This window comes from Apis dorsata, unplaced genomic scaffold, assembly GCF_000469605.1.
Source record: "Apis dorsata unplaced genomic scaffold, Apis dorsata 1.3 scaffold_65, whole genome shotgun sequence".
Classification (NCBI taxonomy): domain Eukaryota; kingdom Metazoa; phylum Arthropoda; class Insecta; order Hymenoptera; family Apidae; genus Apis; species Apis dorsata.
In genome coordinates this window covers 180,426-192,823 of record NW_006263364.1, presented here as the reverse complement: position 1 = coordinate 192,823, position 12,398 = coordinate 180,426, and the positions used below count along the sequence as shown (strand labels likewise).

Genomic DNA, 12,398 nt, shown 5'->3' with positions numbered 1-12,398 from the left:
ATATATATATATATATACATACATGAAATGAAAAATGAATGCAGTATTTTCATGTATAAAAATAAAATTAATTTATAATTTATTTTTTGTTATATTATGTAACAATAAAAAATAATAAACTTTATAAATTTTAAATCAGGATTATATTTATAAATAAATACTTAAATTCCATATAATTATAAATAAATGATAAATATAATTTAGCTAAGATACATTTCTATGTATTAAAATTTTTTGGTCGTTTCCTGTTAGTACAGCCATTTTGTAGTTTGCTTCTAGCACCATCTTTAACAATCTCTTTCCGGCTAGCTTTCGAAGAAAGGTGTGTACTTCAGTTAATTTTTCTATTATTTTAGCATATTATTTTAGAAAAAAGATAGTACAAATTATGATTCAAAATAGTTAATATAGTTTATACAATATGTATACATATTTTTACATGCACGATGCATTTTAATTGAATTTCGTTATATTTGTTATTCTAATACACGTGTGTTTAAGTGTACAATATTTGCAATATTAATCTTAAATTTATTTATAATTTTTCTTTCAGATGCCTTCCGTAACGCTTAAGGATGTTGATCAGCACAAATTCGTAAAAGCTTTTGCCGCGTTCTTGAAAAAGTGAGCAATTGTTTTTACTACCGGATACATAACCTCAAAAAAGTTTTCATTTCAAAAAGTGTTGTGAATAAATAACAAAATATATATTCTCAATTTTTTTAAATATCTAACTATTTAATTTATTGGAAATTTTAGGACAGGTAAAATGCGAGTTCCAGAATGGGTAGATATTGTAAAATCTGCACGATTCAAGGAACTTGCTCCATATGATCCAGATTGGTATTATATTAGATGTGCTGCTTTAGTTCGTCATATTTATATTCGAAGTCCAATTGGTGTTGGAGCAGTAACAAAAATTTTTGGAGGACGCAAACGTAATGGTACTCATCCTAGCCATTTCTGTCGATCGGCAGGTGGTGTTGCTCGCAAAGCTCTACAGAGCTTGGAACAACTTAAACTCATTGAAAAATCTCCAGTTGGTGGACGTAAACTTACCAGTCAAGGCCGTAGAGATTTAGATCGCATTGCTGCCCAAGTCAAAGCAAAAAGCAAAAAACAACTTAAGTTACAAGAAACTCTTGTTCTCTAATTTCTCTATTTCTATAATAAAAATTAAAAAATCGTACATTTATATTAAAATTTTATTTATTCTACTACTATAGTTATTATTATAAGTTAATTTTAGAGATCTTAAATAATTTAATGATAACAAATAACATAAATATCACAAGACAATGTGCTATTTTTTTAATTATTTATAAGTTATCATAAGAAAATTTTTAATTATAAATAGATAAAGTAAGAAATATAAATTTATATTTCACGATTATTTATTTTATATTTAAATGTATCTATTAATCTAAATATAAGTAAATATGCATATATATTGCAACATTCATAAGCAAAAATATGAATTGCAATAAAATCGTAAGATAGCAGCACTATCGAATTTAATGCGAATGACTTTCTATATAACCATAAATTTAATGGTGAAGGTATAAGTGTATACAGCGCCGCCTCAGTAAAACTTTGACCGTGAACGAAAACGTTTCGGCACCGATCAGGTTGATTTTAGATCGAGTGACGAGTAGGTGTAAAGAGATTTTTATAGGACGCAGCCGCGTACGCGCGTAAAAGTGTGTATGCAGCGTGAGCCGCGCGAAGATAGGAAAGGTGTGAAATATGTTTCCTCGCGGCCACTGCGGGAAACTTCGAGCGACCAAAATGTTAAAGAAATAATCGTGTCGCGCAAGTGTCTCTCGCTGGTAGAGAAGACAGACCGTGTGCTTGAAGTTTCTTTCTCTCTCTTTCTCTTTTCAACCCCCTTCCTTCTCTTTCTCTTTGTGTCCTTCCCCCCTCCCGTCGACGCTCCTCTCTGGGTCCGTTCGTCGCACCGGGACGACGTTTACCGTGCGTCACGGGAAACGGCATTGGGAGGAGACAGAAGGTGACAGCCCTCCCGCGGAATTTATGGTGCACACGGGAGAAACGGTGAAGTGCGTAGTGTTAGAGTGAAGTGAGTGTAACGGCACTAAGTGCTAGACCGGTGAAAAAATTTTTGGGGGTCTCCATCATTTCGGCCAATATAGGTGGAAAGAGAGAAAAAATGCCGGGCCTAATCGCCGTAAGCGAGTTCGTCGAGGAGACGAGGGAGGATTATAATTCACCCACCACGTCTACCTTCGTCTCGCGGATGCCACAATGCAGACAGACAATCACATCTCTCGAGGAGGTAAATCTTTTTGCATGATTTCCTTTTTTAAACGAATAGAATCAAATTTTCTCTTGTTTCGCATTTCCAAACGTAACCTTACAGAAGTTCTGATCGGTGGTCGAGCGCGTGTTTCAATGCGTGGGCGTTTCACAATCGCTTCATGGATGTTTTATATATCTATGATATAAATGTGATTGATGTAATGATTTTTCGATATAATATGCATTACATTAAATTCTTATAGAAGTCTTCAATAGTGCATGCAACTTTTATTGTGATTTTTTTTGGCTTGCATATCTATCAATTTCCATCAGTTTATATTGATGATGTAAATATCGCTTACAGTCGATTCGCAATTTCCAGTTTGGGTAACGTACGGAGACATGCCGTCATTATTGAATTTCATCCGCGTAAGGTTAGAAGAAAACAGTGATTTAGGAGGAATTTTTAATCGTACACGTATTGGATCGTTTAGATTGTCGAGAACAAGGAATGTTTATCATTTTCTCAGCCAATACATATACAGGTTTACTGATCGATGACAGTGTATTTTCGCAGTATTGCGTGTATCCATTTCTTACGACTCGTAAACGTTACGTATTCGAGGATTTTGAATCGGATTAATTAGTATAACGAAAGCGCGTTAGAATTTATAAAATGGAAATATATATTAATATAATAATTATATTAACATTCAAATATCATACTATTTTTGAATTTATTTCATTGTATCTAAAAATTTATTATAATCTTTTTATATATAAATATCATATTATTTATAACACGTGAAAATATAAACTATTCATATATTCATATATACAATTTATAAATAGATACATAAAGTATCTTTTCTTAAATAACAATGATCTTTCTTCTTTATAATAGCATTTTTTATAAAGAATTTAGATTTTATATTTTTTTTTTTTTTTTTTGTAATATATTAATATTTGGATATCATGAAAAATTATATATTTTGTATAAAATACTTGTAAAAAAAGAAAAATTTCATACTTTGCAATTTATAATTTTTATTTGATAATTATATTTTAAATATTTAATTATAATTTTTTCAATATAATAAAAAATTTTTTTGTGTATCTAAAAGTCATAATAAATCTTTTATTTCAAATTTAAATAATTTTATGTACAAATTAAAAAATAGGGCGGTGTCCAAATATTAATATATTCTTAATTATATTTCGTTAGAAAGAAAAAATTTTTTCATGCAATTCATGAAGATGCAAATAATAGAACTTTTGTAATAAGAAATCGTAATGTGCCAACGTAATTATCGGTGAGGAATGTTGTTGCGAGAGCCTTTTGTAATTTAAAAGCCACCATAATTCTTGCGGTTTGCGCTATTTAGCAAAACATATATTAGCTTGAACTACGGCATCCGTTTCCAAGTTATCCGAGGTCATGAAAATTTTCACCGATGGTTGTTCGAATCAAAGTGCTTATGCAGTTCCACAGACAGTTATCGACATATTCTTTCGATTGTCCACCATGTTTGTTTATAGCTTAAATTTTTTCATGCATCTTAAGAAGTGTTTTGTTATAAAAAATATTTTATTTTAATTTATATATAGAAAAATACATGAAAATTGCTTTGTTAATATTTAAAAATATTATAATATATTTAATAAAATCAATAGTAAAATACTATAATTTTTAATGCCAATAGTTTACGATAAGATTTCGTTTTTTTTTATGCAATATAAATTATTTTTAAACATTTACGATAATTTTCGTATAATTACAAGATTATGTTAATTGTCGTACGAAATACTCATTTTAAGATAAAGATAAAAAAAATTTTTTCATTTTTATATTTTCCTGACATTGAATATTATTGAGATTACGGAATTTATTTCGATAAACATTTTTTTACAATATAAAAGAAATTATAACTATCAATTTAAAAATAGATATTTATAATTTTATTGCAAAAATTATAATAAATTTAAATATTTTATTCAAAATATCATGTATAATGAAAATTTTTTCAAATATTTTTTGAAAATATTTAATTTTTAATAAGATATTTTATTTTAAAACAATTTTTTATTTGAAACATCATTAAATTAGAATTTTTTCTATTAAAAACTGGGTCGTTGTATATTAATGCGAATATATTATATATATTTAGATTAGATTACGCGTGAGGTTTAATTACAATCAATAAACACTGATAATGCAAACCTTATCATTGCAACACCTCTCCTTTGCATATTATCAAAACGTGGGCGTATTTTGTAATAAGTGTAGATATGAAACTTAGTGCGGAAAGTGTGCCACACAGTCGGAAGTGGAATTTATGCATGGAAGTACTAAATTTGAAATTTCTTTTCATAAAAGAATACTAGATTGGTGTTAAAGCCGATAGCGTAAAATATTCATTCAATAAAATATTGATAAAAATTGATAAAAATTATAACAAAGTTTTATTACAATAAATAACAGTTATTTATAAAATATAAGAATAATTATATAAACATATAAATATATATTATATCGAATTGAAAAACATAAGAAAATAAAAAATTATAGATCAAAAATTATAAATATTATTAGATCAAATATATTCGTATTATATATATTTGTAAAAAACTAATGCAAAAAATTTCACTTATTTATTGATTATTAATCGTGAATAATTATTTTTACAAAGTTTATTAAAATTATTTCAAGTATAAAATTTCAATTGCTGATAAAAAAAATAAAATCATAATTAGTTTCTACTAATATTTCCTTTTACATTTTCTATTATATTCTAGAAATGAGAAATAAATAATTTATATAATTAATACTTTGTTTAAAAAAAACAATATTTGTGATAAAGAAAAATGCAATAGATGATATAATATAATGATATAAACAATATATAGATTAATATAATAATAAATATGATAGTAGAATGATAAGAAAATACAGCTTTAAAGAATATAAATGGTTAAAAAAAAATGTACGTATTTTTATTTTCCAATAAAATATCTTTATATCAGATTCTACATTTTATTTGTAATCATAATACGTGATTCTTGTTGATTGTGATTTAATATTATATTATCTATCTATTGGAATTTTTGTTTAATTTAGATATTTTCATTATTAAATTCAATATTATAAATATTTCACATTATTTTTTGTTTTACAACAGTTTTTCGAATTTTATAATTAAATTCATGTTAAAAATAAACAATTAAACAAAGTATATTTATTTTGAGTAAAATTTTTCATTAATATCAATTAAGATATATAATATTTGATAAATATTTTTTATCAATATTTCTTAATCATTTTATAATATTTATAATTCTCTATTAAAATTTTATTTTTTAAACAATAACAGTATTACTATTATATATAAATAATTAACAAACGTGCAAGAAAAATTATTAGTTTTGATAACAATTTATGCGAATCATATGGAGCGAATGAAAAATCATACAAATTGATACGAGAGAAAATACATTAAGCAGATCTTCTTTAGAAACATTTTGTATATTTTTTTTATATAATATTTTATTTGTTTTCTTCTTAAAAATAGGTAGTATTTTATCGTTTATTTAATCGACTTGATTTATGGAACACCATAATAGTAATAATGTTAATAGAATAAGTATTCTTCATGATGATAATAATGGAGGTAAGAACGGTGCTTAAAATAATTAGGGAATTATTTATTGGAATGACTTTAATGCAATAATCAATACTCTTTCGATATTCTAAAATATGTTATTTGTAAAGAAAACAATCGTAAATTATTGGCAAAGGTATAATATCTATATAAATAAATTTCAAATAAATTTTTCGATAAACATCAATTTTAAAATTGCAATTTATATTTTTTTTTTACATTTTAAAAATTTTATAGTTCAAGTAATATTTCATTTTAATCTTCAATCAAGAAACAGAATTTCGATTGCAANTATATTAATATATTTTTTAATAAGTTTTTATTCTTTTTCTTTTTCAAGATTTTGTTAATTATTATTTTCTAAATTTATTATTAATTTTACAATAATTTAATAATATTAAATAATTTTATTTAATATTCTATTCTAGATAATTTAAAAAATCGATTTTCAATTTAATTACTTAAGTCAATTAGATACTTAAGTCATCTCAAGTATAAAACGGAGGAATGGAGATTTATAAATAGCATGAATATGAAACGATTAAATTATCACAATTGTACGTAAAATGTAACATTATTATCATGGCAATAAATAATGTTCGATGTATATTTATTATATTCAATAAATTAATAGTAAATACGATGAGCAGGATACGAATCTGTTTGCTTTCTTTATCTTATGTAAAAATATTATTTCGAAATACGTATCATAAGAAAATAATAAAAAGTTTAAGTGGTATAAGTTTTGGAATAAATTTATACCTATGTAAATTTAAATAACATAATTTCACAAATCTATAAAATTTCAAATTCAAAATAAATATTGCAACAGTAGGCATTAGACATTTCTTCAAACACAAACTTTTCAAGTTATTTTAAAACAATATTATCGTTCAAAAATATTTCCATATGAATGGAAATTCGATTTTCATTGCTTTCCAATGAAGTGCACAAGGCAAAGGAAAAATCTTCGAGAAAATAACGCGTATATGTGTCTGTGTGTTACTTTTGCCTTGAAAGTCGATACCTGTACACCTATACCAAGTTACTTTTACGATGCAATTCAAGACTTGGTGCTTTCTTGCAAATTATACTCGACCACTTCCTTCTGCTTTGATGCGCCACCAGCTTCCGGGTCAGTTCGTTTTCTCCTGCTTCTCCTTAACGATCTAGAGGACTTCCCACAGGCTGCGTGTGATCATCAAAGTAATGTTTCTCGAGTAATTTTTTCTTAACATGAAAATGAAAATAGATTTACTTCAATGAATTTTTTTGAAAATCGAGATGGTTTATTTTATTTTGAGATTTTAAGATTTGAAGAAATGTGGAATTTTAATGATAGAGAAAGAAGAGATTCTCGATTTTTATGTTTTTTAAAAATTTAATTTATATTTTGAATTTGCATATTTGAAAAATATATATTTACAATAATTATTAATAATGGAATAAGGATAAGAGATTTCGATTCAATTCTGCAATTCATTTAAAATTCTTAGTCATCTAATCATAAAATCGTAAAATATATAATTTTTATCTTTATGTTTATATAAGAAATTCAATCTATTTAAATCTCTAATCAAGCAATATCGGTATATCTACAATACCTACAATAAGAAGTCCTCCAGTGCAATGAGCATTAAATGGTCACCTTCAACGTATGTACATTCGACTTGAATCACGTAATCTTATGTCTATCTACTAAAAAGTGACAATAAAAGAGCTGATCTCACTGTGTAGCCTATTCATACGGATCTTTTCTTTTCAATCATTTTCGTGAATATGAAATATATAAAAATAACACGAATGAAAATTTAATTTAATATATTAATGTAAGTAAATGAAAAATTATATTGCATATGAAAATCTCAAGGATATACAAATATGTAGATTCAGAATAATAATGAAAACTATTTATTGTACATTTTTATTTTAATTAATTTCATTTAATCAATTTTTATTAATCAAATATATAATTAAAAATAAAATGAAAGAACAAAAGTTATATGACAATGGTACAATAGATATCTTTGATGAAATAAAAGAATGATATAAGCAATACAAATTTTATAATACAATAATACAATATAACTGATTTGTTATCAGTAATTATAATAAAACATTTTACGAGTATTTTGATTTCTTTGATATCGTCATTTTTAATTCCATCTTTGTTTCAAAGATAGATATAATGATTTATAAAAATTTTCATTCAAAATACTTCTTCTTTATCTTCAATTCGAATATTTAAAAAAGAATTCACAATACTATATAAATTTTTTCTGTCAAAAGAACATTTCACCTTCGTTTCATTAGACTTTATCCAAGAAAATATAAAATAGGAAACACTCTAAATTTGGCTTCTATCATGTTTCAAATCCATCCTAACAATTTTTATTTCTAATCGCGTGACACATCTCTCGCGATTCATCTCTCGTTCTATATATCAACACTAGAACAACGGCCTATAGTATCTATTTATTTTGCATATATAAATAATTATAATTAAAATGATGTGATAAAAATAAATAGATATATAGTTAATAATTACATTTCTATCTCAATAAATTATAATATTAATTTCATGTTCTCAATAGTTAAAAAGTATGAAATCCGTCATTTTAATTTCTCTCCTCGATATAAAAAGAATCACACGGTAACCATAAACTTCAAAAAAAATTCCTCTCCTTAAAAAAAAAACGGCCCGTAAACTCGCCAAAGAATTCCATATTTTTTCGTTCGAAAAAGAATACAGTCTCGTAGGTTCGTAACGAAAGAGTTAAACACTCTTCCTCCGTCACGGAACTCGCCTAACCCAGTATCATCGTCTTCTTCGTTTACTCTTGACCCTGAGCGAGCTGTGTAAGTCACCCACTTTCCCGCTTTAGCGGCGCGACTTACGACACAAGCGCGCGCGCGATCAAAATTTACGTTCCACGCGGCTATTTTCAACTTGCCGCGACCGCAGTCTATTCTCGTTTGCGACGTGCTACGGAAGGAAGCAACGATCTTCCGTCCCTATTCCGGCTCATTCTTCCAACGTTTCCCCCGTTTCTTGCCGAGAAACGACCGCTGTTTTCGCGCTTTCCACGCTCGATTTCGTAATCCTCGATCTCCATATGCCGGGGAACGTCGGCGACGAGAAGTCGGGCAGCACGATGACGACTTTCATCGCGACGGTGAAACGCTTCTTCGATTTCCCCTATCTAGGTAAATTGCGAGAATTCGATTATCTTTCGATATTCGATCGAAAGGGAATTGCAATTTCGATCGAGAAACGAAAAAAAAAAAAAACAAATGTTCTTTTTAGCAAGGAAAAGTTAAATACTTTAAATCTTTAGAATTCTAACCTTAAGGTAATTTTATAATAATTTTCGATTTTTAAAATTGAATATTTAAATATAGTTTTGTATAAATTTTTTTTTTATGTTAATTGATTTAATATTTGAAAGTATTTGATATAATTTTAAGTATTTTTTGGATATATAGTAAGAATTGGTTAATTGTCATGTGATTAGGATTGGAAAGTATTAGTTATATGAAGAGGTAGATATTCTAAGAATTGTTGGCAGCTTTTTTTTTTTTCTATGTCGTTCGCTTCAGCGACTGGTTCGTTGAAAATGTGAAAGGAAAAAAAATATTTCTTGTGAGTGAGATAGGAAAAAGTTCATTTTTCTATAAGACATTAGAAATATTGATTTATTGCATAAGAATCTGCTTGTAGGTTATGTGCCTTTCTTGCGTTATTGTGCATAAAAACGTAAAAAATTAGCAATGCGGTGGCGCGTAATTTAAATATCAGTTCAATCGTGTGTCTGTGTTTCACAAGTTGCATGATTGTGTTTTATTATTATACCGTTAGATTGCCATTAAGAGATTTATTTATAATGACTTGTAGTAGTTTTCTATCTTTCTCTTTCTCATATATAAGTGTAAAAAAGTGCAATAATTGTCTTATGTTTTACATCGATATAGGTGTAAATAAAATCTATTATACATATTAAGTATTTCATTATATTGATTATAGCATTGCAAATAAAAAATTTTTTTGCACGTGATCTTAATTCAATAATTAGAGATTGTAATACGAAATAAAATTATTCCACCTTTCTCTATATACAATCTCGCAATTAAATCGCATTTTAGCACAAATAAATAGATGTTTAGAAATCTTCGAACAGTGTTAAATGCATAATCTACTGTATCGCAAGCATGGAAATCGCAATGCAATAAATTAAACCCACGCTGATTTCAAAGAACGTCAGTATTAAGGAGTTTCTCGTGAGTCACTCATGCAATTTGATGTTACTAATAATAACACATTGATATAGATAGTGGTAAAATTAAAATATTTCATTTCTGTATATAAAAGAAGATAAATTCGATAAATTCGTTCCATTATAATAAATAATTTACTCCTTCATTTTTTAAAACATTCTAATCTTTTCATTTTCAATCACGTATTATCGATTTAAAATTGATCGTCTATTATAACATTTTATTTCAAGTTTCGATATCCATTTATATCTAGAATTTCCATATTTTCAAAAAATAGCAGAAAAGTAAGAAATATTTCATATATTTAAGTAGTCTTAGAGGCAATAGAATTTCCTTCATCCACGTTTTAAATTATTACCATCGCGCAAACATATTCTCAACTCTGGAAAGCCAAGTTTTATTATAAATGAATCTAGGATCTGTCTCGAGAATAAGCTTCTCGGTATCTAAAAACGGAAATTCAATATTTCTTGTGGATAACCGAACAACGATTAAAAATGAGCTTTCCAGCAAAGGCGTATCCGCGGAATGTTAATTCCATTCTCAGTTGAATTCTGTATAATACATACATATAATTATCGTTATACCTTTGATTTAGTAAAATCAACCACATTGGAATTACATTCCAATCGTGTTTCTCTTTCAAAATGATGCGATATTTATATTAATTTGAACGTTCTTTCTGGTTCAAGAGGAAAGAAATCGAATCGAATTTTTCAAATTAAAGTTTTATGATTAAAAAGAAAAAAAAAAAAAGAAAGAATGTATAACGAAGCACTCGAAGTATCTCATTCGTGAAAATAAAATATCGAATTAATTAAACTTTCATGAAATGTTATTGCCATAAATAATTTTTTTATCTTAATCCGATTATTTTTGTATAACGTGAAAGTTCACTTTTCTTTTTACTCTTTAATCAGATACGCTAAAGATTAATTAAATGATTAAATATAAGATACAGAGATCAAAGTTTATTAACCAATGTCCGACTTATTCTTTGAAGAATAATTATACATACTTTGAGAAGAACGAAGATCAATTTTAAATTAATTCATTTTTTATATTCGCATTTCTTTCTCTCAGAAAATAACAGAAAGAGAAAGAGAGAGAGAGAGAGAATTAAAAATTATAATCAAGAAATAAAATATAATTCTTTACCATATTTTACCGCGTGAAAAGTATCTTGCGCATCCGATAGAAATTCGGTTTTTCGTACCAACCGCGTGATCGAGGGAACGATTTCGAGCGGAAACGCGGCACCAACTTTCCACAAGATTTTCACTCGAGTGCGGTTTATCGATTGAAATAGTTGCAGGAAGCATGTTGCGTGTGCTTACCCTCAAAGACGGTAGAGGAATGCCGGTAAGCTAATATCATCGGCGTGGATTCAACCAGCATGGCTATTGGATTTTGCGTAACCGGTCGTTTACATGTTGCCAATGCATTAACACGCTCCATATAATTTTTTGATAATTGTTCAACCGGCTCGAAGGGTTCTTTGACAGCATGGATTCTTTCCTGGATTGCTTTTTTTTTTCTGAGATTCTATATTTATGCGGCGTCTATATATATATATATATATATATATATGTTAATAACAAATTAAATTGCACGAGAGCATTCTTTATTTATTTATTTGTGTCTGATAAATTTTAAAAATTAGACATGGACAATTATCGTAGAAAAAAAGTTAATTTTTTATTCCAAAATATTTTAACAGTATATAATAAATAGCAATGGGATTAAATAATTAAATCGAGCATATCACGTGTCTGGAAAATTCAAACCCGTTGAAATTCAATTCTGTCGCGAATCTATCGCGAAACATTCTAGCAGAAGTAAGCATTTTAATCGAATCGGTCGAAATTTTGCATCTCTTATATAGCGTTTATTGTGCATAGAAATTGCGAGTTACTGATTTTCGATACGTACTTCTCTTCTAAAACGATGATCTTTTGGATTGAAGACAATTCATATTACAAATTTAATCCAAATTAGCATAATTTATTTTTAACAGAACAAAAAAATATTTCTGGATCCATTGTAATAAACATTGGAATTAAATTGGAAATGACGAAACCTGAATTGTGAACCAAATACAAATATTCTTCGCACAGAAATCGAATCGAAAACAAAGGATTAAATTTACCATCTTTTCTATGCGCGCTTCGATACACCTCGTTCGAGGAGGAGTGAATCGTGTTC

General features: G+C 27.2%; 2 protein-coding genes across 9 annotated transcripts in view; both read left to right on the top strand.

The window, feature by feature from the left end:
* Positions 1–184: 184 nt before the first annotated feature.
* Positions 185–1,195, top strand: LOC102680034 (40S ribosomal protein S19-like). Its single transcript, XM_006609921.2, has 3 exons — positions 185–322; positions 554–624; positions 760–1,195. Exons 2-3 carry the CDS (start codon positions 554–556, stop codon positions 1,151–1,153), a joined length of 465 nt encoding a protein of 154 aa, XP_006609984.1. The 5' UTR covers positions 185–322; the 3' UTR covers positions 1,154–1,195.
* Positions 1,196–1,506: 311 nt separating this feature from the next.
* The window catches only part of LOC102679525 (arfGAP with SH3 domain, ANK repeat and PH domain-containing protein), a 35,676-nt gene continuing 24,784 nt past the window's right edge, over positions 1,507–12,398 (top strand). For 2 of the 8 annotated variants that reach the window (XM_031515334.1, XM_006609919.2), the window contains exons 1-2: positions 8,694–9,125; positions 11,503–11,555. In XM_031515334.1, coding sequence (XP_031371194.1) covers positions 9,035–9,125; positions 11,503–11,555 — 144 coding nt within the window. In that variant the 5' untranslated portion in view covers positions 8,694–9,034. Of the gene's footprint in view, positions 2,297–8,682; positions 9,126–11,502; positions 11,556–12,398 lie in introns of those variants that run through there. The other 6 variants (XM_006609918.2, XM_031515330.1, XM_031515333.1 and 3 more) reach the window with 5 other exon arrangements.

Excerpts from the sequence above, each read along its gene's own strand:
- LOC102680034 (XM_006609921.2), top strand. The coding sequence starts at position 554 with ATGCCTTCCGTAACGCTTAAGGATGTTGATCAGCACAAATTCGTAAAA. Across the intron at positions 625-759 it reads TTTGCCGCGTTCTTGAAAAA|GACAGGTAAAATGCGAGTTC; the intron begins GTGAGCAATTGT and ends TGGAAATTTTAG.